This window comes from Cricetulus griseus, chromosome 7 (assembly GCF_003668045.3).
Source record: "Cricetulus griseus strain 17A/GY chromosome 7, alternate assembly CriGri-PICRH-1.0, whole genome shotgun sequence".
NCBI classification, from domain to species: Eukaryota; Metazoa; Chordata; class Mammalia; order Rodentia; family Cricetidae; genus Cricetulus; species Cricetulus griseus.
This window is the reverse complement of record NC_048600.1, coordinates 115,225,236-115,252,050: the sequence shown is the minus strand read 5'-3', so window position 1 is coordinate 115,252,050 and position 26,815 is coordinate 115,225,236. Positions and strand designations below refer to the sequence as shown.

General features: G+C 48.8%; 4 protein-coding genes across 9 annotated transcripts in view; 2 read left to right on the top strand and 2 right to left on the bottom strand.

Moving 5' to 3' along the window:
• Positions 1 to 11,837, bottom strand: part of Eftud2 (elongation factor Tu GTP binding domain containing 2) — a 44,375-nt gene extending 32,538 nt beyond the window's left edge. For 2 of the 4 annotated variants that reach the window (XM_027427999.2, XM_027428001.2), the window contains exons 1-2: positions 11,717 to 11,837; positions 8,126 to 8,234 (exon numbers count right to left, since the gene is read on the bottom strand). In XM_027427999.2, coding sequence (XP_027283800.1) covers positions 8,126 to 8,230 — 105 coding nt within the window. In that variant the 5' untranslated portion in view covers positions 8,231 to 8,234; positions 11,717 to 11,837. Of the gene's footprint in view, positions 1 to 8,125; positions 8,235 to 11,245; positions 11,374 to 11,716 lie in introns of those variants that run through there. The other 2 variants (XM_027428000.2, XM_027428002.1) reach the window with 2 other exon arrangements.
• A 206-nt stretch (positions 11,838 to 12,043) lies between these two features.
• On the top strand, positions 12,044 to 16,100 carry Ccdc103 (coiled-coil domain containing 103). 2 transcript variants are annotated; one of them, XM_027428009.2, is made up of 4 exons: positions 12,044 to 12,168; positions 13,378 to 13,528; positions 13,898 to 14,030; positions 14,623 to 16,100. In XM_027428009.2, the coding sequence occupies exons 2-4, from the start codon at positions 13,386 to 13,388 to the stop codon at positions 15,058 to 15,060; spliced, it is 714 nt and encodes a 237-aa protein (XP_027283810.1). In that variant the 5' UTR covers positions 12,044 to 12,168; positions 13,378 to 13,385; the 3' UTR covers positions 15,061 to 16,100. The 2 variants fall into 2 exon arrangements, with proteins under 2 accessions (XP_027283810.1, XP_027283811.1); XM_027428010.2 differs by lacking the exon at positions 12,044 to 12,168 and adding an exon at positions 12,176 to 12,542.
• Positions 16,101 to 16,214: 114 nt separating this feature from the next.
• On the top strand, positions 16,215 to 23,650 carry Fam187a (family with sequence similarity 187 member A). The gene has a single exon (XM_035447407.1). It carries the CDS (start codon positions 16,242 to 16,244, stop codon positions 17,502 to 17,504), a length of 1,263 nt encoding a protein of 420 aa, XP_035303298.1. The 5' UTR covers positions 16,215 to 16,241; the 3' UTR covers positions 17,505 to 23,650.
• On the bottom strand, positions 19,607 to 26,815 carry Gfap (glial fibrillary acidic protein). Of its 2 annotated transcripts, XM_027428007.2 has the most exons (10): positions 26,361 to 26,815; positions 25,470 to 25,530; positions 25,153 to 25,248; positions 24,013 to 24,174; positions 23,110 to 23,235; positions 22,661 to 22,881; positions 21,819 to 21,862; positions 21,375 to 21,494; positions 20,216 to 20,301; positions 19,607 to 19,648 (listed from the first exon to the last, which is right to left on the bottom strand). In XM_027428007.2, exons 1-10 carry the CDS (start codon positions 26,813 to 26,815, stop codon positions 19,607 to 19,609), a joined length of 1,413 nt encoding a protein of 470 aa, XP_027283808.1. The 2 variants fall into 2 exon arrangements, with proteins under 2 accessions (XP_027283808.1, XP_027283807.1); XM_027428006.2 differs by lacking the exon at positions 21,375 to 21,494.

Here is a 26,815-nt window from a genome sequence, read left to right as displayed (position 1 = left end):
TTTTGTTGTTGTTGTTGTTTTACTGGGATGAGGAAGAATTTAAGAGCAGTATGAGGAGGGACTCAGAGTTTGGCAGGCTTGCTACATTTGAGACCCTCCATCAGGCATATCAAGGACAGAAGCCAAGTCAGTTGCAGGACACATAAAGCCAAAGCTCAAGAGAAAGGTCTTTGAAGAGAGAAATCCAAGAGTCTTTGGCACAGAAGTCATCTGACAGACTGGATCCAATGACCAGTACAGTGTATGGAGATGGAGCAGAGGTGGAAAGATGCAACTCTAGGCCAGGCAGTGGTAGCACATGTCTTTAATCCCAGCACTGGGGAGGCAGAGGCAAGCTGATCTCTGAGAGTTCGAAGCCAGCCTGGTCTACACAGCGAGTTCCAGGACAGCTAAGGCTACACAGAGAAACCCTGTTGTGAAAAACAAACATGGAACTCTCAGCATGCTGGCACTGGAAGCCTGGGAGATGAGAAGCTATCAGTAAAGACTAAGAAAGAAGAAACAAACATGGAACTCTCAGCATGCTGGCACTGGAGGCCTGGGAGATGAGAAGCTATCAGTAAAGACTAAGAAAGAAGGGTCACTAGTGTAAAAGCCAGGGGCCTCTCTGGAAAACAAGGGAAGAGAGCATGTGAGGGAATCATCAGCTCACCTGATGCTGCTGGCAGGTCAAGCGAGCCTTTGGGGTTGGCACACTGGTGACTCTGACAAAACAGTGTCCAGGGAGTAGGATAGAGGAGTAAGTTTGAGAGCAAATGGGAGATTTGGAAACATGCATTAGGGAAGCAAGGAAATGGAGGGTACCTGAAGAGGGCATGGAGTCTAAAGAGGCTGGGGTGATACTAGAAATGGAACCCAGGCCGTCATACGCACTAGACAAATGCTACCTTATTTTACTGAGACAGGGTCTCACTAAACTGCCCAGGCTGGCACTGAACTTCCTTCCTTAGTTTCCCGAGCAGCTGAATTACAAGCAAAGGGCTTTTATTTGTGAAGTTTGTTTTGTGTTTTTGAGTCATGATCTCTCTATTATGTAGTTCTGGCCACAGATTAGGCTGGCCTCAAACTCATAGAGATCCTATGCCTCTGCCCACCCCCCATGCTGGGATTAACAGCGTGTACCGCCATACCCAGATGGATGGGTTTACCGTACGTAGACTGGGATGAGCCACCAGAGAGGGAAAACTGATGGTGCAGGACAGGGAGGGGAGAAGTGCTGGTGAAGGTCTTGGCGAGGAGGGATGGGGGAAGGGTTTAGTTGACTGAAAACAATTCATCCACAAGAACAGAGCGGAAGGCATCCTGTGTGTGAGGTGGGTAGAGACAGTGGTGGGCGTTTGTTTTCCTTCACACAAATTCTAAAATGTCAGCCCATTTTTTAAAAAAGCATTCAAGTCCCTCCAGTGGTGGGCTGCCTGGCTACCTCCCGCCATCTGCATGTTCTACTTCTACTAAAGCAGGCTGAGATTACATCAGCTCTTTCAGCAGCCAAACATATCCTACTGGTGATGGCTTCAAAATAGCTACCAAGCTGGTCTTCTGCCCCACACACCTGAACGCATTTGGGATGTAACTGTGGGCTTTTGTGTTATAGCTGGGACTGTCCACCACAGCATCACGAAGGAGCTCAAACAAGCCTAAACTACAGCTAAGGAGCTTCCAGCATTCCTTCTGTCTGTTAACAAGCAGCACTCCTCTAAGTACCTCGGCTTCCCTCTCACTCAAGCAGAGGCCCAACCCCACATCTTCACAGGCATGCTGGTAGCTCTGTGATGAACCGCTGACTAGGTGTCAGGCCTCCAACCCTCCTCTCACTGAAGGAAGAATGCCAGCATTTTGCTTTGGCCATGTCATCCCTTGCTCTCAGTTTTTTCTTTTGAGAAAAAGGGTCTCACTGTGTAGCCCTGGCTGTCTTGGAACTCACTATATGAACCAAGATGGCCTTGAACTCATAGAAATCTGCCAGCCTTGGCCTCTGCTGGAATTAAAGGTGTGTGCCACCTCATCTGGCTCTTATTCCTAGTTTTCTATGCAAGGCCTTTAACTTTCTGGCCACCTCCTGTGCTTTACACCCACAGTGGTCCTCTAAGGACTAGACTTTGGTTATCTGTAGAAGAATGGTTTGCCGGTTAGCAGCTACATGCAGACCATTCTTACAAACTCTTATGCATTACAGCTCCAAACAGCTTGTTTTGGTTTGGTTTTTTTGAGACAGGGTTTCTCTGTAGCCCTGGCTGTCCTGGAACTTGCTCTGTTGAACAAGCTGTCCTTGAACTCACAGGGATCTGCCTGTCGCTGCTTCCAAGTGCTGGGATTAAAGGTGTAGGCCCAGCTCTTTTTGTTTAAGATAGAGTTTCAGGGCTGGAGATATGGCTCAGAGGTTAAGAGCACTGGCTGAGTTCAATTCCCAGTCACCACATGGTGGCTCACAACCATCTGTTAGGAGATCTGGTGTCCTCTTTTGGCCTGCAGGGACACATGCAAGCAGAATACACATAATAAATCTAAAAAAAAAGAACTCTGCAGTTCAAGCTGGCCTTGAAATTGTGATCTTTCCACTTCTGCTTTTCAACTGCTAGGATTACAGACATGTGCTACCATGGCCAACAAGCTCCAAAATCCTATGTACATCTCCATTAGCAAAATCACGTTTCCCTTCACTGCTACATACTTCAACATAGAACTTAAGAGACAAACCTATAAACCCAGACCTTGGGAGCCAAGGCACAAGAATCATGAGTTCACTGTCATCCTGGGCTACTTAATGACTTCCAAGCCAGCTTGGACTTCTTGTGAGACCCTGTCTCTACCAAACACACACACACACACACACACACACACACACACACACACACACACACACACACACACACGTAAAAATAAAATCACAAAAACTTTGTTGTCTGGGCACGGTAGTATATTCCTGTAGTCTCAGCACCTGGGAGAGTATGGTGGGAGAATCATTAGTTCAGGGGCAGCCTGGCTGTGCACTGAATTCAAGTACTCTTGCCTATATAGCTAGTCCCTGCTCCCCCAGCCCCTTTGAAGGACAATATTTTAAAACAGCTGGTGTAAACCTCAGTAGAAGAGCACCTGCATACCAAGTGCAAGGCCTCTGGTTGAAATCCTGGCACGTACACACACATACACACACACACACACACACACACACACACACACACACACACACACACACACACACAGAGGAGTGCTGTGCTGCACACTAGGAAGAAGCGAGCAGCAGTCATCAGATGCTAATCAGCAAGGGTTGAATCCCACCTGCTCCGCTCATCACAAGGCAGAGGGGAGACAGCATGAAAGAAAACAGCACCACACAATACCATGTACTTAAGTTTAAATTTATGCACAAAGTTTAGACTCTACAGATTTAGCAATTCACACCAACAAAACATACATCATTAGAGTGACTACTATGGTGGCAGTATGGGAATAAGACACTGAGGAGCGCAGGTAAAAGCACTCACATGCCCCCTTCACCATCACCTGTCTTCTCTGTGCTTGTTAGCGGGTTACTGAGATGTAACTCACCATCTGAAATGCACAGTCCAGCGCTTTCAGTCTACCTGCACATCTGCACAATCACCACCACAATCAATTTTAGACATTTTTAGCCCCTGAAAGGAACTCTGTCCTCCTGATTTCTCGCCTTGCAACCTGGACACCCACTAATCACTGCTTTGTCTCTACAACTGTGGGCCCACATCAAAGCTGCTTTCTTACCTGTGTCTCTGGTCTCCAGGGTCGGGGTGCCTCCTCACACTTTTACTATGGTACCGAATCTGTATCACCTAACTGGCCCCATCTCCTCCCAGCTCTAATTATACATACTTTGCATTTCATCTCCTCCAAGAAGCAGTAAGCTCCCAGAAGGCAAAGCTTGCCCTGCTCTCTCTACATCCTGAATCTACAAACACAGACTCCAGATCTGCTGGGATCATCTGGAATTCTGATTCTATTACCTAATGTGTTAGCTGTGACGGGCCGGGCAAGTTAACAGCTCCAATCTCCACCTGCATGCAAGTTATTGACAGAAAGGCTGCAAAGGACAGAACAAAGCACAGATAGATGTCTGTGTGGCAAGACAGGAGGATCTCCGGGGTTAACTGGCCAACCAGTCTAGACTAAGTGATGAGCCCCCAATGAAAAACCTTGTCTCAGCCGGGTGTTGGTGACGCACACCTTTAATCCCAGCATTTGGGAGACAGAGGCAGGCGGATCTCTGTGAGTTTGAGACCAGCCTGATCTACAGAGCTAGTTCCAGGACAAGCTCCAAAGCCACAGAGAAACCCTGTCTCAAAAACAAAACAAAACAAAACAAAACAAAAAACCCTTGTCTCAAAGGAGGTGGACAACATTCCTGAAAATGACACAGAGGGTGTCGCCAGGCCTCCACACAAGCACACAGGTGCACCTACACACACCTGAACACACTACACATGCATATAAAATAATTAAAAAGGCTCATAAAGGAGAAATGGCTCAATGGTGAAGAGAATTTGCTGCCCTTGCAGATGACCTGAGTTTGGTTCCCAGCTCCCACATGGCAGCTCACAACTGCCTGAAACTCTAGTTTCAGGGGATCCAATGGACCCTTCTACTCTGTGGGCACTAGGGATGCATGAGGTACACTTACCTACATGCAGGCAAAATACTCACACATTAAAAATAAATATAATCTTTAAAAAAAAAAAAAGGGTTCATAAGGCATGAGTAAATTCAAATGTCTTGTTAAGCATTCGAGTAGTAAATGAGAGGTCCTGGGTCCCACACCCTGTACCACATTAAAAAATATCTACCGCTGGAGAGATGGCTCAGAGGTTAAGAGCAGTGACTATTCTTCCAGAGGTCCTGAGTTCAATTCCCAGCAACCACATGGTGGCTCACAACCACCTTAAATGAGATCTGGTGCCCTCTTCTGGTGTGTAAGCAGAACACTGTATACATAGTAAATAAATCTTTTTGGGGGAGTTCGGGGGGGTTCAAGACAGGGTTTCTCTGTAGCTTTAGAAGCTGTCCTGGAACTCACTGTGTAGACCGAGCTGGCCTCGAACTCACAGAGATCTGCTACCACCGCCTGGCCCCAATAAATAAATCTTAAAAAAAAAATCTACACACATGATTTCCATAGCATATTCCTGACCTATATCTTGACCTAGTAAATGAGAAGACCATTTACATAAAACTCTTAACTGGATTTTTTAATTATTAATTTTTTTAAAAACATTTATGTGCTTGGAGACAGGCAGTGGTGGCACACACATTTAATCTCAGCACTTGGGAGGCAGAAGCAGGCAGATTTCTGAGTTTGAGGCCAGCCTGGACTACACAGTGAGTTCCAGGTCAGCCAAAACTACACAGAGAAACTAGGCCTCAAAAACTAAATAGACAAAATTTTTTTTTTTTTTTTTTTTTTTTTTTGGTTTTCAAGACTACACAGAGAAACCCTGACTCGAAAAACAAAACAAAACAAAACAAAAAAACCAAATAAATGAATAAATAAATGTGTTTGGGTGCTTTGCCTGCATGTATGTCTGTGTACCGTGTGCACATCTGGTGCCAGAGGCCAGTAAAAGGGTACTGGATCCCCTAGAACTAGAGTTACAGATGGTTTGTGAGCTGTCATGTGGGTGCTGAGATTCAAACTTCAGTCCTCTGCAAGAGCAGCCAAGCACAAGCCTTCTATCCCAGCACATGGGAGGCAGAGGCAGGCAGATCTCTGTGAATTCGAGGCCAGCCTGGTCTACTAAGCTAAACAGAGAAACCCTGTCTCGAAAAAACAAAAACAAAACAAAATAACAACAACAAAAAAATCCAACCCCTAAAATTACTTTCCTGTAGCTTAAACTTGTGAGCCTCGAAAACTGTCCAGAATTGGAGGCTGGCTGGGATTGCACTGTGAGACACTGCCTCAACCCGGGCCTCACAAACATCCCTTCGCTACTTCTACATGGATACATATTACACTTACCAAGCTTAAGATTCTCCCTCCATCTTTTGCTTAGTTTTTAGAGACAGGGTCTCTCTGTGTAGCTCTGGCTGTCCTAGAACTCAGTATGTAGTCCAGGCTGGCCTTGAACTCACAGAGATCCACCTGCCTCCGTCTCTCAGTTACTAGGAATAAAGGTGTGTATTATCACACCTGGCTCTAATTCATTTTAAGATGAATTGCTTAGTTCATTTTTTTCTTCCATGGTCTCTCCTCTCCACCCTTCATCTTGGCAGTGCTAGCGACTGAATCCAGGGTTCGTCTACCTCTGAAGTATGTTCCCAGCGGCTCTCAGCTTACCTCGTCAACATTTCCTAACACCCCCAGGGTGCAATTCACCTGGACCTGCAGACTTGAACACACTGAAGATGCAAGCCACCCTCATTTCCCCACACCTGCAAGCAGCTTCAACTTCCTTTTCTCTAGTGAATATTTTTTCTAGCTTGAGAAACATTGTCCTTTACAGAAGCTGATGGCAACCAGAACTTTGTTCCCATCTTCTGCTATCCCGAGAATATCTTATCTCCTTGTTAATAGACTAATCAATCCACTGCATCTGTCTTCACTGTTTGACAGTTTTATACATCTGCATAATGGAGTTAGTTCTTCTCACCCATCCCCTTCTCATTCCCACTGAAATCATTCTTCCCCAAAAGACCCTACTTTCTTTAAATCTATGTTTTACTCATCATGTTCAGAATAATGCTAAAACATTAGAGCCACTTTGGGTGCCTGTTGCCATTTGGATGCAAAATGTCTCTGTCTTGCTGGTGTTTGAACACCTAGTCCCCAGTTGGTGGTGCTGTTTTAGGCTTGTGAAACATTAGGAAGATGGAGCCTTGGGGCTTACAGTCTGGCTCTGGTTTCTGTCCTCTCTCTCCTCCTAGTGTCCTGAGATGTGAAGAACCAACTGCTGTCATGTGTGCTCTACTATGAGCCACTGAAGTCCTGAAATCATGAGCCGTAAGTCCTTCCTCCTTTAGTCGGTGCTTGACAGGTATTTGTCAAGAAACATAAAACAGTACTCTAAAACAGTACCCCCCCCCAAAAAAAAAAAAAAAAAAAGCCAGGCGTTGGTGGCACACGCCTTAATCCCAGCACTTGGGAGGCAGAGGCAGGCGGATCTCTGTGAGATCGAGGCCAGCCAGGTCTCCAAAGCGAGTGCCAGGATAGGCTCCATCGCCACACAGAGAAACCCTGTCTCAAAAAACCAAACACAAAACTTTTTACTAATTCTTTAGGGCTATTTTTTGGAGACAGGATCTCAACGAAGCCTGGGCTTGCCTCAAACTCATTGTGAAACTGAGGCTGACTTTGAACTCCTTATTAACTGCCTCCATTTCCATGTGTTGGGATTACATAACATTCCTGACTTTATAATAAAGTACCTTTGCAAGCCTCAAACTCTTCTGGACTTTTAACTCCTCTCTTAAACTGGAATAGGAATCTACACCCTCCTTTTGTATGCTCCCTCCCCCTATTTCCAAGTCAGTTTCTCTGTGCAGCTCTGGCTGTCCTAGAACTCACTCTGGAGACCAGGCTGGCCTTGAACTCACAGAGATCTGCCTGCCTCTGCCTCCTGAGTGCTGGGATTAAAGGTGTGTGCCACCACTATATTTTTCGTGTGCCTCTTTTAAAGTCGGAGCTCACAGAGAGTTGCAAGTGCAGATGCACTGACACAGCTGGCTTCCCGTTCCTCAAGCGGGATTGCTTGTGATTGTCAGGAGACACTACAGGGAACCAGAAGCGCTATTACAGAGCAAATACTAGAGCTCAGACTCTAAAACCACCTCATGAATGAAATGCTTTGATATTCCCTCTGAACTTCTAGGGGCCAATATAAAATACCAATAAAAATCATGTTACAAAAAAGGCAACATTAGAAATACATGCAGGTTATTACAGGAGAATTGTTTTAAAAAGGAGAGGGATAAAGAAAACAATGTTTAGCTGGTCTGTGGGAGGCACAGGCAGGTGCCTCTATGAGTTTAAGACCAGCCTCGTCTATAGAGGGAGTTCCGGGACAGCCAGGGCTGTTACACAGAGAAATATGCCTCAATGACCCCCCACCCCAAAAAAAGGGGTGAAAAAAAAAGTAAAACACCATGTTTGTTTTACCTCATCAAGATCTTTTGTCTCTCTTCCCAGTTCATCATCATCTTCATCAGAATCGAGCTCTGGTCCAATATAATTCCCAAATTCATCATACAAGTCAGTATCCATGATGCTAAAATTCAAGAAGAGTCGAGTCAGGATCTGTAAGTCCTGCAAGCCTGCATCACACCCTGTCTCCTCACACACCATCCCTTCAGGAGCTGCCTTGGGACTAACCCATCTAGTGAACAATCTCCCCAGAGTCCAGTACTTTCTCCACTTTGCTGCCCTACTCATTTTAAATATTCACACACCCCACCCTCATCACTTTATTTACTTAGGGACAAGGCCTTTTGTTGCCCAAACTGGCCTCAAACTCTATAGCCCACATTGGTCTTGAACTCCTGATCCTACTGCCTTAGCCTCCAAAGTGCTTCGATAACAAACTTATGCCCCATGCCTAGCTTTGTTTTATTTATTTAAAATTTTTTATTTTCTGTGTGTAGGTGTTTTGCCTGCATGCATGTCTTTATACCACATTCCTAGACATGAAGCCCACGTAAACCAGGAGAGGATGTCACCTCCCTTGAAACTGAAATTATAGACTGGGTGTAAGCTAACATGTGGATAGGGAGAATCGAACCTGGGTCCTTTGAAAGGGCAGCCAGTACTCTTAACCACTGAACCATCTCTCCATTCCCACCTGGCTTTCTTTTTAATTTTAAAGGCATGCAGGCTCTCACTGTTACCCAAGCTAGCCTTGAACTCCAAATCCTTCTGCCTCTGCCTTCCAAGCTGACATAACAGGTATACAACTCATGCCCAGTCCACCACCACCACCCCATCTAAATTTATTTAATGAATTAAATTTATGCGTGTGTGCATGTCTGTGTGTGTCTATGCATGAGTGCATGCACATGTACATGTACCAAGGACTGTCCTTTGGGGAACACAAAGATTGTCACATGGGTACTAGAATCTGACCTCTAGTCTTCCTGAATGCCTAGCAAGTGCTCTTTAACTGCTGAGCCTTTCCCCAGCCTCTCACTTCCTTTTTTAATGATAATTCTCAAAATATCACAATACAACCATCAAAATCAGAAAATTAATTCAGACAGGCTATTCTATCTAATACACAGGCCCCACCAAGTTTGACAAACTGTTTCAAAACTGAACTGCATAGCCAAGGACACAAACCAGGATCATATGCTTGCATTGAGGCAGCTTTATTCTTTTAATCTACAACAGTTTTTTAGTCTTGGTTTTTATGACTTGACACTTTTGGAGATTACAAACCCATGATTTTGTAGAATGTCCCTTCATGTGCATTTGCCTGCCTATTACACTCAGGTTACCCATCCAGAACAAGGATATCACACAGGGATGGTGTGCTCTTTTTGGTACATAATTTCAACTCGTTCTTATTGGTGCTAACTTTGATCCCTCAATTAAGGTGACAGCTGACAGGTTTTTCATTATAAAATTACTCATTTTCCTTGTAATGAATAAGAACTGTGGTTTTGCCAGGCGTTGTTGGTGCACGCCTTAAGTCCAAGCACTCGGGAGGCAGAGGCAGGAAGATCTCTGTGAGTTCAAGACCAGCCTGGTCTACAGAGCGAGTTCCAGGGCAGCCTCCAAAGCCACAGAGAAACCCTGTCTCAAAAAAACAAAAACAAAAACTGTGGGTTTTTTCCTCACATCAATTATTGAAATGCTGTTCAAAAGAATAGTTTAAATCTCACAGCCTTCAAGTTTCCCTAGACCTCCAATGTCTCATTTCTCCTTGACACTAGAACCTTTTGCACGTTTATCAGTATTTCCTATCCCAAATGCTATTTACCTATTATTCTCACCAACAACTCTGCATTTTGCAAGCAACAAAAACCAGAGTATGGGAAAGCACTGGCCTCAGGGGTTAAAGACCTCAATTCATCCCTTAACCTCATCCCTAACAATGATGTAACTCAGAGAAGTTACTTTACCTCTCTATGTATTTCTTCAAGTAGAAAAATGGAGTGGATAATCATGGCATAAAACCTTTTAAAGGCACCAAGGAGATGGCTCAGTGGGTAAAAGCCCTTGCTATGCAACCTGAGTTCAATCTCAGCCTGGTCTCCAGATCGAGTGCCAGGATAGGCTCCAAAGCTACACGGAGAAACTCTGTCTCAAAAAAACCAAAAAGAAAAAAGAAAAAAAGAAAGAAAGAAACAACAGCTGGGTGATGATGGCGGTGCACAACTTTAATCCCAGCACTTGGAAGGCAAAAGCAAGTAGATCTCTGAGTTCAAGGCCAACCTGGTCTACACAGCAAGTTCAAGGATGACCAGGGCTACACAAAGAAACCCTGTCTCGAAAAAACCAAACCAAACAACAATCAATGTTGGTCAGCATAAGATGTGAACATCCCTGAGTACGAGAATCCCCAAGCTCCTTTGTGCTCACCTGCCAGTACCCCAGACAGCACTCTGCACAAATAGTAACTTTAATGTTAACTGAACGGAATGTTTAGGTTTGAAATTCTGGTATTTCTTGTAGTAGACTGAATACCTCAAGGAGAGGAGCAAAATTGGAGTGCTAATCACTGGTAATTAAATGTAAATCATTATGAAAACTGATTACATGTACCACACATGTTCATTTCATTCTCCCAAGCCTCTCATCAAGTGATGGCACAAACTTTTACAGAAAGTTACTTATTCAACAAGCCAGGCCCATTTCTGCCCCAGAATCATGGTACTTGTCACTCTGGCTGTTTATACCTCGTTAACTCATTTAACTCAAGTTTCTCCTTCAATATCACCTATCTATCACTCTAAACACTCACCCATATACACCTGCCAGGCCCCCCTTACACTGAGTTGTGTGTTAAGGTGCTTAGGATCGAATCCTGGGCCTCACACTCTACCAAACACTCAACCACTTAGCTATATTCCCCTGCCAAGTAACAAAGCTTGAACAATACTTGGGGAACAGGTGTGTACATTTGCTACTGATAAACGTTAATAATAAAACCGAAGCAAAAAAAAAAAATGCATAGCATAAAATAGGCCCTCAACAAGTTTTGTTGGGTTTTGGGTTTTTTGGGGAAGGGGGGTGAATTAGTGACGTATTTAGTTAAGCAAAGCTAGTTTCTAAATACTAAACCTGCATCCTCCCGCTACAACGCAGATTCTCAAAGGAACGCTGAAGCTTTTCTGTCACGACTTAGCCTAGGCTGGTCTTGAACCTGCAGCAATCTTCCTGCCTCGATCTCCAGAGCGGGAGAAACAGGCATTAGCCACCACAGCCTGCTCGGTGCCGAATATTTTGAAGATCGAGAAGGCTTAGAGGTGAAGGAGTCACCGAAAGAAGGGGGAGTGGCGGGGGTCTGGGTCGACAGAGCGCCACCTCTACCTAGGGACAGGATTTTAACCACGCAGGGTATCGAGGAAAGCCCGGAATCGTCGCTGTGAGCGTGTGTTGGGGGGGGGGGGTATCTTTCATTCCCTTTCCCACTCCAGGCCTCAATTTACCCGTGTGAAGCGAAAGGGATAAACACTATATAAATCGCCTCTTCCCAAGCCCATGTTCTCTCGTGTCCCAACCTCCCAGAGCTCCCTTCCCGGGCCAGCTCACCCGCCGCCTGCTCAACCGAGCACTCCGGGTCCGCAGCCTGAGCCCGCGCTTCCGCTGCACGCCGCGACAACGCCGGCGCCCGGCGCCAGGAAGGACCCCGAGCGCGCCGCCCGCCCGCCCGCCCGCCCGCTCCGTCTCGGAGGACACCGTCTGCCTGAAGAACAGCTTCGAGGAATGCTGACCTCGGAGACAGAAACGGGAAGGACCAAGTTGTCGGTCCTCAAAACAAAGCGTGAATTGCCCCAAAGAAAAGCAAGGCCGGAGGATTCACGAATCTGATCAGGCGCCTTGGGACACCCTGAAACGGAGGGCCTTCGGGCGGGTCACGTGGGCGGGCTAGTGGCGCCGTTGCTAGGCGACTGCCGCTGTTGGGAGGGCGATACGCAGGCGTTCTAACAGATCGGGGGTTTAACCCCCCAAGAAAGCAAGGGGTCCAAGGCTGGGCCTGCTGGGTGAGGGTCGAGGGACAGAGTAAAGGGAGTTGTTCTAGTCATTCTATGATTGGGGAAGGCTAAGACCTTGTCAGGGAGGCGGGAGTCTCAGCTGCTCCCCAGGCTGAGCCTGGAGGAAAGACCATGAGCTCAGATGTTTTGGAGAGAACAACCTGGACCACGTAGCAAGACACCTCCCACCCCCCACCCAAAAAACAATGGATACGATCTGAGACACTTGAGTCCAGATGCTGGCTTGCTAATACTGCCCACATGGCATCCCACTTTGAGGTCGGGGATGGTTGTGGAGTTGCTTGTGGACCCGCACTTTTCCTGCCCTAGGGCTGATCAGGAGTGAAGTGCTGTATCTAGCTCCGGCTCACCAGGATTCTGAGGTAGCGAGGGTTCTCACAGATTGCGGTGAAAACAGCCTGTCAGACTCATACCGGGAGGCACAGAACTCGGGTGGTAGGACTGGCTATAATGCCCACACACCACACAACCTGTGCCTGTAGCCCTCCGTTTGTCAGGGGTTTGGGGAATGTAGATTATTCAGCCCCCCCCCCTCGGGGGGGGGAAATAGAAGTCGCTGAACTTTTTCCCTTCTGCCACTTTTCCTTGACGCACTCCCTGCTTGGTCATTGATTTTGGTTTAGGTGAAACTACTTTTTTCCTCCATTTAAAATAGTTAACAAAGTGTGAAATTTTGTCCTGGAGCTCAAGAGTAACTAATAAGAGTTCTGCTGTGTGCACCCGTGTGTATGTGCGTGGGTAGGCACGCGCTCCTCTGTGGCAACATGCCGTAGAGAAATCCTATGTGAAAGAATGGAGTTTCAGAATTCTGAGATCTAAATGCTTTCTCAGCTGAAACGCCCAGATTACTTGCTTTGTGATCACGCTGGACATCAAACCCAAGGTCTTGCACTTGCTAGGCAAGCTCCTACCACTGCTGTGCTAGCCCTTGGCATCTAAAATAGTGTTAGAAGCAGAGAACAAAATTAAGACTTCAAACTGGAAGCTTTCTGCTCTGTTTTCTGTAAGAAGCCTTCAATATGTCTTCACCGTGCAATTCCGTTTGATCTTTAAAGAAGGAAACTAGACTTCTGTAGCATTCCAGGACGTAGATTGGATTGCTTTGGGTTGTTTCACATTCTGGCAAAGAATCCCAAGGCATCATCTTTACCCTGATATGAAACCCTCTGCTGAAATGCGTTCTTCTTGCCTTCCCAGGCCTTGCCATGGAAAAGAATGATGCAATCAACTTCAAGGCTTTGGAGAAAGAGCTGCAGGCTGCACTTGCTGCTGATGAGAAGTACAAAAGGGAGAATGATGCCAAGTTACGGGCAGTTGAACAAAGAGTGCCTTCCTATGAGGAGTTCAGGTTGGCTTGCAGCTGTTTTCAACAGGCCCCTCTGTCCTGGTGGGCTACAGAAGTCAAAAGCAAGCAGTCTAGATTCAGATCATTCTGTCCTGCCCCTACCCTCTGTTACTTGATCTTACCCAAGCTCCTTAACCTATCTGAGACTCAGCTCTGTCTGTAAAGAGAGAGAAATGGCTGCTACAGTTGTTTGAGTTATTGCATGTAAGACTCTGAGCACAGTGTGTAGCCCATTTGAAGTGCATGAGGACTTTTAGGTATCTATGCTACTATTGTTGTAGTAATTGCCCTATTTCCTGTAAATACGCCTAGCCAAATAGCTGCCCCAGGCTTAGAGAAACATTTAAGTTTCAATCTTTGTCTTTGACCCAGAGGTATTGTCCTTGCATCACACCTGAAACCTCTGGAACAGAAGGACAAAATGGGAGGAAAAAGAAGTGTGCCCTGGAATAGTCACACTACTAGGGAAAGGACTTTTGAGGATGTGGCCACTGAAATACCCCAGGTAGGTGCTGGGGGCAGTCTCTTTGGCCCAGCAGGATTTCTCTGTGCTAAAGCTATGACCCTATCTTTTTACAACACATACCACATTCTTATGTCTCAGGGAAGCCAACAGAAAGAGATTTTTTTTTCCTAATCCCAGAACAGCAATTAGATGGTGAGACTGAGTTGAATTGGGCTTAGCAGTCCTCTTAATATTCTTTCTCAGATTGGTGGTAAATAGTATTGTGAGCCTGTGGTGGTATGGGGGGTGGGGAAGAACCCAGCCTGTCAGACCAGAGATTTACAGTAAACTCCCTCACTTTTTTCAGAGAAAGTTCTGACTTACTCTAAAAGGCCAAGAGCTATGTTTCCTTTCTCAGGAGGAAAACCCCAGTACAAAGGAGACCTTCAAATCATAGCCTGGATTCATTCCTTGGGCCCTCCCTCCCTCCTGCATCCCCAGCTCCCTCATCTGAAAATGAGGCCGCAGAGGCTAGCCTTCCTAGAGCTCAGAGAGCAGTTGCAGCGCTAAGATGAAAATTCATAACCTCCCTCCCCATCACAGTTGCAGAGTGGCAAGATGAGCTCTGGACCTGTTTCCTTTTGTTATGCAGGAGAAATCACCCTTCCTGCCTGCGACCTCTGCAGAGTTTTACCGTGATTGGCGGAGACACTTAAGAAGTGGGTCAGAGCGCTACCAAGCCCTGCTTCAACTTGGGGGTCCCAAGCTGGGCCACCTCTTCCAGATGGATGTGGGCTTTGGACTTCTTGGGGAGCTGCTAGTGGCACTGGCTGAGCATGTGAGGCTAAGTGACCGGGAGGCAGTGCTAGGGATTCTGCACAGCTTGGCTAACACTGGGCGATTCACCTTGAACCTGAGCCTGCTGAGCCATGCAGAGCGAGAGAGCTGTCAGCTCTTGTTTCAGAAGTTGCAGGCTATGGGCACCACCAGACCCATGCAGGGGGCACTCAGCATGGAGGAGCCATTTGCTGGGCTACAGGGAGAGGAGGGGCTCCTACAGGAGCTACTAGGTCTGTATGGGGTCCAATGATAGGACTGGCTGCCCTCAGCATTCCCAAGCGGTCTCAGAAAGCATTTTTTTTAAAAAAAAAAAGACTTGTTTAATGTGTCTAAGTGTTTTGCCTACATGTATGTATGTCCACCATGTGTGTACCCAGTGCCTGAGGAGGCCAGAGAGAGTGTTGGCATCTCTGGAAGTGTAGTTACAGATGGTTGTAAGCTGCCATAATAGTGCTGGAGTCAAACCTACCCCAGGCCTCTGGAAGAGCAACCAGTTCTCTTAACCATTGAGCCATCCCGCCAGCCCCCTTGGAACGAATTTTGTGGGGTTATCTTGGGGTGTCTGCAGAAGTATTGAAAGAACTATGGTGAGGAACCCACACCCACTTCCCTTTTCATAGTGGGCTTGCCCACTTCTCCAACCCATAACTTCATCTTGTGTTTCCCCAGGGTAGCCAAGGGCCCACCTGGTTGAGAGTGTTTTGCTACCTGCCTTTCGAGTTTGCCATGTCCCTAGCCTTGAGAGGTAGGTGTGCTTACAACTAAATTCTGGCCACACAGAGTTTCCTCCTGTGTGTGGGGAGGGGGGGGAGGGCAAACTCACTGACCTCTAGCGAAAGACAAGCACTGATCATAACTCTTAACCAGAATATTTATAACCCAAAGCCAGTGAGTGAACAGCCAATCAATAACAAGGAAAGGTCCTTCATTTGAGATGCAGAATGTTCCCCCAGAGACCTAGTTCTTTCACAGGTTGAGCCTGGGAAATCCCCAGTCCATTGGCCCAGGTCTGGCCAGCATCCCGGATGACCAGCTGTGCAAGAGAGGTTGCTGTTATCTCTCAGAATAATAAAAGGATGTTCTCCTGGGCAGGCAGGGCCAAGGGTACTTACAGCTCATTCTAGTTTCCCTTGACCCATTCTTAGTTGAGTGTCAGTGTTCTAGAAAGGTGAGAGACTGCTAGGTTCTAGAATGACTCCCCACCCCACTCTTGAGATCTGTCCTGGTGTGTTAGAACGGCATCTTGTACATCAGCTGGGAATAAATTGCCTTGCACCTGGCTGTCTCCTCTGCAGTTTTCTGGCTTCTTTTACTGGTTGTTTGACCCTTTCTTTATGTAGCAGCCTCCTCTCAGCATGATTTCTAAAAAGCCATAGGTCTTTGGTGCCTTAGGTTTTGCCCTGCCCATTTAAGACCCTCCTTCCTACAAGCATGAGTCTGGCCCACACCACTGTGCTCCTGTGGGCCTGGGGCAGTCTCCAGGCCTTTGAAATCGTGGAGAAGGAGAACATTTTTCAGAAGACTCCCTGCCCAGCTTTCCTGATGTTTGATAATGCTGCCTATCTGGCTGACATGAGCTTTGAGCTTCCCTGCCACTGCAAACCTGAGGATGTTTCAGCTGTGGTCTGGTATTACCAAAAGCACCTGGGAAGCAGCCACACTACAGTGCTTACAGACTTTGATGGGCGGTTGCTCACAGAGGCGGCTCATGTTCGAGCAGGCAGCAGCATGCTGGTTCGCTTCAGCATCCGGATGTTCAGTCTGTTGGTTTTCCGGGCCCAGCCCGAGGACTCAGGCCTATATTTTTGTGGCACCCGTAAGGGGGACTATTTTTATGCCTATGATGTGGACATCCAAAGCAGTGAGGGAATGGTAGCCACCTTCAAGGACAGGGGCCAGGAGCCATTGCCGGATGAATACTTTGGAAGCCTCCATGTCTTTACTACCTTCTGGGAGTGGACACCCTGTGACCGCTGTGGGGTGCATGGGGAACAGTGGCGCCTTGGACTCTGCTACCTGCAGAACCCTGACCTCTCCCCTCGGTACCTTAAGACACTGCCCGATGTCGTGTCCTGTGGCTCTCGGGCTGTGCCAAGGAAACTGTGGATCAGGACCAGGTACCACACACCTGAGCTGCTAATTCAGAGCTGCCTAGTGTCCTGTGAGAAGAGGAATCAGATCCGGAAGGGTATGCTGACAATCTACAACTATGTGTCCAAAATGGGCAGCCGTCCCTGGCTGCCTCAGGTGCCCATTCAATTCCATCAGCAGAGACTAGGCCATGGCCTCATCATCTCCTGTCCCGGGGCCCGGCCAGAGCATGCTGTAGCCTGGGACAAAGACCGCCAGCCCCTCTACCGCACACAATACCTAAAAGGCGTCAACAGATCCATGCGCGTGTTCATCGACCACGGCAACCATCTCCACATCCGCTTTACCCAGTTGAGTGACCGGGGCATCTATTACTGCTGGCGGCAAGGGTTGAGAATCGCTGGCTTCCGGTTGGGAGTAACATCTCGAGGACGCTACCCAGCCTCACTCTCAGACCCCGAGACTCGCAGTGCTGTGGAGCTCACCCTGATAGGCTATCTGCTCATCACCGCAATCTTTGTCACCATTCATGTCTGTCGGTGCTGTTGCTACTCATTCCGCTGTTGTCCCAACTTCTCCACCCATGCCCTTCTCCAACTGTGAAAGCCAGTTGTATTTTCAGTATGTTTGTTAAATGGTACCAGATGCTCCTGGATGGGCACCTTGGGCTGGGACACGTGACAAGGTGATGTACAAGTCTTTTATTTACAACTTGCTCTCCAGTTTCATGGGAGGGGCCTGGGTCTAATCTGGAAAGTGGAGACGCCTGAGGGAGGTCAGAGGTCAGAGACTGAAGTCAGGAAGGGAATGGACAGTAGTCTTCTCACTTGACACTCAGGTTGCAGGAGGAAGTGAACTGATAAACCCATCAGGTCATCTGTCAGCGTTGCTGACATTGAGGGTGTTTTGCTCTTGAGGACTACTGCTGGGCCCTGGTTGAACTGGATGGGGTGGGATGGAGAAAGAGAAAGGAAAGTGGAGGAGCTATGTCTTCCTCGGCTTCCGATTGTTCTGGGAATAGCAGAGCAGCAGGTGTGAAGATGGGGATGAGTGAGGAAAATGGAGATCCAACACAGGACTTTCTGAATGGTGGTACCCAGGCTAGGGACTGGGGAGGAGAAGAGGTCTGGAGCAAAGGCCACAGCGCCAGCACTCTGTAGGAGGTGGGATCTGACAGGTAGCTGCTGCAATGGAGTCAGGATCTCAAGACTACCTGTAATAATGAGCCAGTTGACTCCTGCCTTGCTCTTCACCCCAGCTTCTGAACAAATCAGACCCACTCTGCGGAAGGCCATGACACATGTCTTTATTTCTTCTTAGTGAGTAAAGGTGACAGCAGAGGTTAGCAGAGGCAGCAAGGAGTGGGAGGAGAGGGTACAATGTCCTAGGAAGAGGAGGGGCCCCACTCTCCTTTTATGACCTTAGAGGGGAGGAAAGGACAATGGAGTGGACACTTTCAGCCCCATTGCTGGGCACAATTCCCCACCAACCAGCCCAAGAGAAGGTGCTCTGGTGTGGAAGCATAGTCCCAAATTGTCTCTAAGCAGCTGGAACAGGAGCCAGTCTACCAGGCTCATGTCTCAGTTTCCCAAATTGTCAAATAGGATGATGACTAAAAACATAGGTAATATTATGAGTATGCATAAAAAGGACACAGGCCCCTTGCTTGGAGAACAGCAGCTATAAATTATGGGATGGAGAGCCTCAAAAGGATGGTAGTAGTTTCATCCGGATTACAAAGCAGCAGTCACGGGGGCAGAGAACTGAGTGGATACAGACCATGCAGCCAGGAATAGACCTTGACAACCGAGACACAGCTTTACCCTGCCCAATGGAAAGAAGTCCCTCTCTCCTGTTTCAGTGTCTTCAGGAGAATGAGTCATTTCTTTGATTCCCAGGACCCAGAGCCAAGTGTAACTGGTTGCCTACAACTTCCAACTCCAATGTCTGAATCATCTCTGCTGGTGCTCCTCCAGCCTGAGTAGGGGGGCCTTCCTGGACTTGATCTCTCTGCATCCACACTTAGGGGCCAGGTACCCCACCTCTACCCCCTCCTGGTACTACTTCCTTCTCCACTTATGCTATAGATCCCCCCAAGGGCTGAGAACCAAGTTTCCACATGCTCACAGGCTGCTGAGCTGAGTGGCAACTCAGTAGGGCTGAGACACGAGTCATCACTCTGAAGGTGATGACTCTTAGGTCTGCCTTAGTGGCCATTCCAGGTAGCAGGTCTCCCCACCCACTCCTAGATCAGTCAGGGCTATTCTGGAAACAAGTCTCTGGCTAGAGCTACTTTGCCTTGGGACCTCCCCTTTCTGTCCGACTTTCTGTCTTCCTTCAGCAGCTAGTGGAAACTCAAAGTCCAATTCCCAGAGACCATCAGCTCTGGCCACAGTTTCCATAACAACAAGGATGAAGGAAATGATTTGTTAAGGCTCCCTGCTCTGCCCAACTTTCCTCTTTCCTTCCAATTCTAACCCAGCTGCTGGCCCCTCCCCTCCTGACTGCCCCTTTGGGGTGAGTATCCTGTTAGTTGGAGGCACAGAGTATGTACCATCTGTCAGCAGTAAGGACTGAGCCCCGGGCAGCAGACAGGCATAAAAACAGAGGGAAGGGGAATGCTGATGTTGAAGGGAACAGGGCTATCTGAGGGGGAGCTCTGGGCCCTTCACACTGTCTGGCAGGGGCCACCAGGTGGGCACACCTCACATCACATCCTTGTGCTCTTGCTTGGACTCCTTAATGACCTGCAGGGGACAGGGAAGGTGCACAGTGCACAGTTAGGGGTGACATAGCTCCCAGACCCACCATGCTAGGCTGTGCATCCTGAGGCAAGCTCCCAACTATCCTGACCTGTCCTCCCTTGACTGTCATTGTAATTGCATCATGCTGAGGTCCAATTGGGGTGTGAAATGCCACTTGTAAAGCATCTAACACCATGCCTGACACTATGGCACAGGAGAAGCTATCTCTGTTGCCACCCCAACAAATAGAGAAGGCCATGCATGCTGTGTCTATCTCCTGTTCCCATTCCTCTCTGGAAAGCTCCTTTGAGTAAGATTTGAAGGCCTTTTCTTTCCCTAACTGTCCCAGTCAGAGCTGAGCCATCAGGAGGCCTTGGTACCCGGGTTGCCCTTAACACACCACCTGAGGAAGGGTTGGGAAAGGAGAATTGCATTCAAGGTCAATCCCTTCTTCCAAATTTCCATTGGGAGCCCCGGTAGTTAGTTAATAGGGACCTTCTGTGAGCTAGTCCCAGGCTTTCTGCAGTCTCGCTTCAGGAACTCCTGGGGGCAACCAGAGCCTTTGCTCACCTCACCGTCCCGCATCTCCACCGTCTTCACCACGATGTTCCTCTTGAGGTGCCCTTCTGAGACGGACTTGGTGTCCAAGCTGGTTTCTGCAGGTGCGAGGAGAGGAGGCCTCAGTGGGCTCTTGGGGCACTAAACAGCCTGTCCTGTATCCAGCTTCCCATCATGCACCCAGGGGCATGAATACAGGGCTATCTAACTAGGTAGGGAGAGGCTCAGTTTGCCCAAAGTGGCTGGAGACTCCCAACTGCCCCCCAGCACAGACACATCTTACTGCTGTCCTGTAGCCCACGCGGCCTTCTATTCTGGCACCTGGCTTCCTGACAACCAAGGGCTACATCAAGATAGAGGCCTCAGTTTCCTCTCTTACAAAAAGTGCTCACGGTGCCTACTTCCCTGGAGATGGTGATGGGGTGACTAACACATGTTAACATGTGCCACAATTAGTGATTAATACGTGTGGGACCCTTCCCCATCCTTACCTTTTTCTGTCACTTATCTGGACTCTAGTGGCCCTTGACTGTCTAGAATTTGGCACTATTACTTTTACCTGGTCAGCATAATTAACTTTCTAATGCTGAATTACATCTTGAAATATGTATGGCCAATATTCCTACGTGAAATTTCCTCCCTGCATCTAAGAATCACTTAAGGGCCACATACCAGTAAAAAGTAATTTGGTCCATCCCCCTTAGAGAGGAAAATAGAACATGTCACACTCAGTAATATTTAAAATGAAGAGCAGGGAACATAAAACTTTATTCACTACAAGAGCAGCAGTCCAGAGGGAGCTAATCCTCTGGGCTGAGTCAGCATTGAGTGAAACAACAGAGCCTTGGGGACCCATGAATCAAACACAGAGCCTGCCCAGAGGCACTGCAAGACCCAAGGGGACCACCTAGTGACAGCAAAGAGGTGAGGCAGAGGCTGGCATTTGCTCAGCAGGAACATTTACTCCCAGGGACAAGTCCCCTTTAACATAGGCTAGCTCTGTTGGTATAACCTAATCACACATAGCCAGGACGGGCTTGGGACTGAAGCTTCTGGAGAAAGGTCCCTGTCCTTTAGAGGAGGCCAAGAGGAGTGGGGAAATAGGCTTGATGATGCTCTCTCCCTGTCTAGCTGGGATAACACACAGCTGAAAAGCAGGCATCTATCTAACCGAGAGTTGGCGGGGCTGCGTTTACAATCTGGTGAGCCTGTATTGGTATAACTTGTACTGTGAGCCTTTTGAGATGCCTTGTGACTTTGTGGCCTTCCCCTTCTTTGGTGCTTTTGTCTCCTGTAGTGACAAGCAGTTCAAAACAAAACAAAACGTAAAACATTGAGAAGGGCAGAGCTTGTTCATGGCTAGCAGACCTGGCATCAGTCGAGACCTCACCAGTTCTGCAAGGGTACAGCTAGGGGTTGGGGGCATAGGGCAGAGTGAGACAGGGACAGCTATAAGCCCTAGGATGCTGTGCTCTACGTAGGATTAGTGGAAGGTCTTAAAGGCTCCCAAGGAGAACTTGGATTCCTTTGCCCCCAGTCCCCAAGAGCAGTCCACAGGCCTGGGGGAGGAGGTAGCTATTCAATACCCTTTCCCACAAGGCCCCACTATACTGACCTCGGATCTGCAGGTTGGAGAAAGTTTGTACAGGGATGGTGATGCTGAAAGACAGTGAGGGATGGGGGTGATGAGGCCAGAACATTCCCAGATCACAGCATGAAAATCTCAAAGTCCTTTGCCAGGCCAGCCTGGTTCCATTCCCTACATCCCTCCCCCTCTGTCTCTCTGTCTCTCTCTCCCCTCACCTCAGGTCTTTCAGACAAAGGTCTCTCTATGCAGTGTTGGCTGGCCTCACACTCATAGAGATCTGCCTGCCTCTTCCTCTCAAGTGCTGGGATTAAAGTAATGAACTACATATATATGGCAGAAGTGGGTGTTGGATCCCCTGGAACCGGAGCGTTACTACAGAACATTGCAAGCTGTCATGTGGATACTAGGAACCTAACCCTAACCACACAGCAACCTCCAACCTCCTCCACCTAAATTTCAGCCCAGAAGCTAATACTCTCCTGCAGCTGGAAAAATCTGCAAGGAGCTTGTGTATTATCTGCCCCCACAGAATACCTCCAGGAAGGAGCATGGAGGCTTGGCAGGTGGGCGGGAGAAGTCCCATCTTTGTTGGCTAGCCTTGGGAGTCAGCCTCTTAGTTTGGGGGAATAGCTCAAGTCCTCAGCCCTGGAACTTAATACTGGTTGAATGAATCTATCTGTCTGTCTGTCTGTCTATCTATCTATCTATCTATCTATCTATCTATCTATCTATCTATCTATCCTTCAGTCATTTCTTGAATACCTATTATGCCTTAGGCTGGACTTTGGGGGTGGAAGGAATACAAGGCTACTGGAGTACCTTAGGGGGAATTCTAAGGAGAAAAAACAGCTCTAAGGAGATGAGCTCACCGGTTTTCCTCGCCCTCTAGCAATTTCCTGTAGGTGGCAATCTCGATGTCCAGTGCTAGCTTGACGTTGAGTAGATCCTGGTATTCCTGCAGGTGGCGAGCCATCTCCTCTTTGAGGCTTTGGCCCTCCTCCTCCAGCCGGGCGAGCGCCTCCTGGTAACTTGCCGACTCCCGCGCGTGGCGCTCGTCCTGTTCACGCATTTGCCTCTCTAGGGACTCATTCTGCCGGATGGAACCGACTGATCACTTGGTCCGGTGATTCCAAGGGGCTTTGAGGCCCCACCCTCAGCCTCAGCCCCCTACCCACCTCCAACTTTTCAGATTCCTTCCTCCCTTTACCACTCTTCATCTACCCTCAACCCTCCCAACCCCCCCCCGCCCGGTCCCCTTCCAGCAACATCTTGGGTGACGGCTGCCCCCATCCGACCAGTGGTCCCTGCCTGTGCTCACCGTGCCGCGCAAGGACTCCAGGTCGCAGGTCAAGGCCTGCAGTTGGCGGCGATAGTCATTAGCCTCGTGCTTAGCCTGGCGGAGCAGCTCTGCGTTGCGGGAAGCAGCATCTGTGAGGTCTGCAAACTAAATCGAAAGAGGAACTGAAGTCGAAGGGAGGGCTGGAGCCTCCCATCGGCACAGTGCACAAACCAGGTTGCTGCCTGGGATGGGGGATAGACACGGTCTCTGGAAAATCAGAAAAGTGGGGTCGACCTCAGGTCTCTCCCAGGTGCAGCAACTGTAACCGAAGGATTTATCAGGCCTTCAACATGTTCAGGCTGTCACTGGCTTCTGCGGCTCAAACTGGACTCTGTGCCCTGGCCAGCAACACCTCCAGTCTCTGCTTTTCTGTCTCAGGCCTCCTCACAACGCCTGTTCTCTACTTGAGACGCCCTTCCCTCTTCTCTTGAGTCTCTAAGCTGCCTGTTTAGCACAAGCCCCTGTTTCCCAGTCTGTATAAACTCTGATATCTCCTTGACCAAATAAATGTTTCTCTGTATCTTGGGGAGTACCCGGCACACAGTAGACGTTCAGGAACACAGGACACAGACTGGCAGAGGCATCAAAAAGGCAGGCTCTCAAATGAGATGGGTTAGGATTAGAAACTTTATCCCTTGTTCACTTAGGAGCTGTGTGACATTGTGCAAACTAGTTAACCTTTAACCTTGCTGGTTAAAAATAGTAGTAGCAATAACAATGAGTAGTTTGGGAAGTCGTAATGCCTGTGTGGTCCTGGGCAAGCCATCTCACTTCTCTGAGCAAGCTGGTCACCTAGATAGGTTATTTTCCAAGCCTCCTTCCCTATTCCCCAGTGTGGATCAGGAAGGGCTGCCTGGAAGAGGCAGGCTAGCCCACGGGTACCTTGGACCGATACCACTCCTCTGTCTCTTGCATGTTACTGGTGGCCACTGCCTCGTATTGAGTTCGAATCTCTCTCAGGGCCGCTGTGAGGTCTGGCTTGGCCACATCCATCTCCACGTGGACCTGCTGTTGGGCCAGCTGCTCCCGGAGTTCTCGAACTTCCTAATAGGGTAAAAGAAGGGGTATCTCAGGCCCAGGCTACAGCTGGGGCTCTCCCAGCATCACACTTTTGCCTGCCCAGATATGTCACTGGCTCAGGGAAATGGGGCAGCCTTTACTGGAGGAAGTGCATAGCCTAAGCTAATGGGCATGTGCCATTTAACCTTTAACCCTAGCATGTGAGAGGCTGGAGCAGGCAGTCCTCTATGATTTTGAAGCCAGTCTGCTCTACATAGAATGTTCCAGGCAAGCCAAGGCTACACAGTGAGACCCTGTTAAAAAGTAGAAATAAAAACCCTAATGGGTATGGAATGAGAATCTGAGGGCGTCTTCCTCCCAGGGCTGTGTGTTCAGGAGCCAGGCATGAATATGTCCTGCATCCTGGCTCTGAGGTCAGAGAACAGAGGGGTGTGTGTGTGTGTGTGTATTTGAGACAGGGTCTCATGGAGACCAGGCTGATCTCAAATCTTCTGTGTAGCTGAAATTGGCCTTAAACACTTTGAGCTTCCTACCTCTACCTCCCAAATGCTGAGATGGCATGTCCTCAGAGGGGTTTTCATGACTGTCTCCCATCTTCCTGGTGACAAGTGGGGGAGAGGGTGAAACCAGACAGGCTGTGTGACTTTGGGGTGGTTGTTTTGTTTTGTTTTGTTTTTAACTTCTCTAGGATTCAACATCCTTCCTGTTATGAAAGGAGACCACAAGAAGGGCTCACAGAGCTGATGTGGAGAAGAAACTAAAGACCTGGCCTTGTGCTTCTCAAAACATGGTGGTGGGGGAGGGCCTGTGTGCATTTTCCAGGGGTAGGAGACACTGGAAAACACCTCCCTTGGTCTCTCTGTCTTCACTCTTTCTCTTTCATTTTCTTTCTTCCTGACAGTTGGCTTCTCTGTTTCCCTCTCTAAGTATCTATCTGTCCATCTGTCTGTCTCTTTCATTTGAAGATTCTTGTTTGGCCTCCCTCGTTCCACCTGGCCTCACCTCCTCATGGACCTTCCTCAAGAACTGTATCTCCTCCTCCAGCGACTCAATCTTCCTCTCCAGGTCCAGACGGGCCATGGTAGCTTCATCTGCCTCCTGGAGTGGGGAGAGGGCCTTTTTTGACCCCAGAGCCCACCCCACTACAACCTCCAGTTTTGTCTTCTCCCTCCTTGTGGGGGTCTGGGAAGCAGGCAACTGCAGTGAAGGGTTAAGTTCAGGGCCTATGTCTGGGTGGGCAGTCATTAACCCCACCCCCAAGCCCTACCCCCAACACACACACCCCCACCCCAGCTGCCCATCCCTCCCATCTCTCTGACCTGTCTATAGGCAGCCAGGTTGTTCTCAGCCTCCAGCCTCAAATTGGTTTCATCTTGGAGCCTGGGATATGGGACACAGTATGGGCTTAATGCTTTCCTAAGAACTCTTATTAGATCCCTGTCCCAACCTCTATGGAATTGACTGTCATAAAACACTCTCACAGGACCCACAGAGTGGCAGGAGACGTAAGGAGCAGAGGCTTCCTAAACAGAGGCCCTGGCTGAGAGAGTAAGCAGCAGATAAGAGTTTCTGCCTTAACTCATTACTGAGGTGCCTTATCGGGGTTGGTGCACCTGCTCATGCTCGCACAGGCGCATCCACCACCATGTGCACGCTTTACAGACACCAGTGCACCTCCTGCACTATATGGGCACACGAATGTCCACCACTCAGCAAAGCACCATGCCCCAGAGTTCCACCTTTTAGGACAGATTGTATCATGACCTCTCCTTCACAGCTATGACAAAAACTGGTGACAGACAGTCATCGGGGTTCTGCACCCAGGCCTGCCCTTTCTTTCATTCTCTCTATTTCAGAGACCAGAGCCTCCTTGTGGACATAAGCCTTCACTCGTCAGATTCACAGTGCCAAATGAATGAAAAAGCAGAGCACCTGCTGGCTGGTGCCCTCGCTGCCCACACAGCCTTCCCCAGTGTGGAGATGTCCCGCGTGCCAGGCTCCCTGGCAGCAGACCTTTGGGAATCAGATCGCTGAAGTTCTGGCCTCTCCCTGCCTATTCCCATCATATTAGGGAGCAAAGATAGCTCTCCCTTTCCCAGGCATGGGGAAATGCAGCAGCTGAAACGCCGAGCCCTTGCCAGAGTCAGTACCCTTCCTTATAGGCATCCCTCTCGGTTCTGTCTAGCCATTTTCCCTGACCCCCTCCTCACTTCTGCCTCAGGGTGCCCAGGTCCTGTGCCAGATTGTCCCTCTCCACCTCCAACCGGGCACTGTTGGCAGTAAGGTGGTCCAGCCGCAGCCGCAGCTCTCGCAGCTCTGCCTGGTAGACGTCCGCCAGTTTGGTGGGCTCCTTGGCACGAAGCTGGTTCAGCTCAGCTGCCAGTGCTTTGTTTTGCTGTTCCAGGAAGCGGACCTTCTCGATGTAGCTAGCAAAGCGGTCGTTGAGCTCCATCATCTCAGCGCGCTCACTGGCCCGAGTCTCCTTGAAGCCAGCATTGAGAGCCCCGGCCAGGGAGAAGTCCACCCTGGCAGGGAGTGGAGGAGGCATTCGAGCCAAAGAGAAGCGTGGGATGGTACCCAGGTGGCGGCTGGGACCCAGGCCCCTGACCACCGTCTCGGAGGAGGCATAGGAGCGACGTGCAGAGGTGATGCGTCTTCGCTCCAT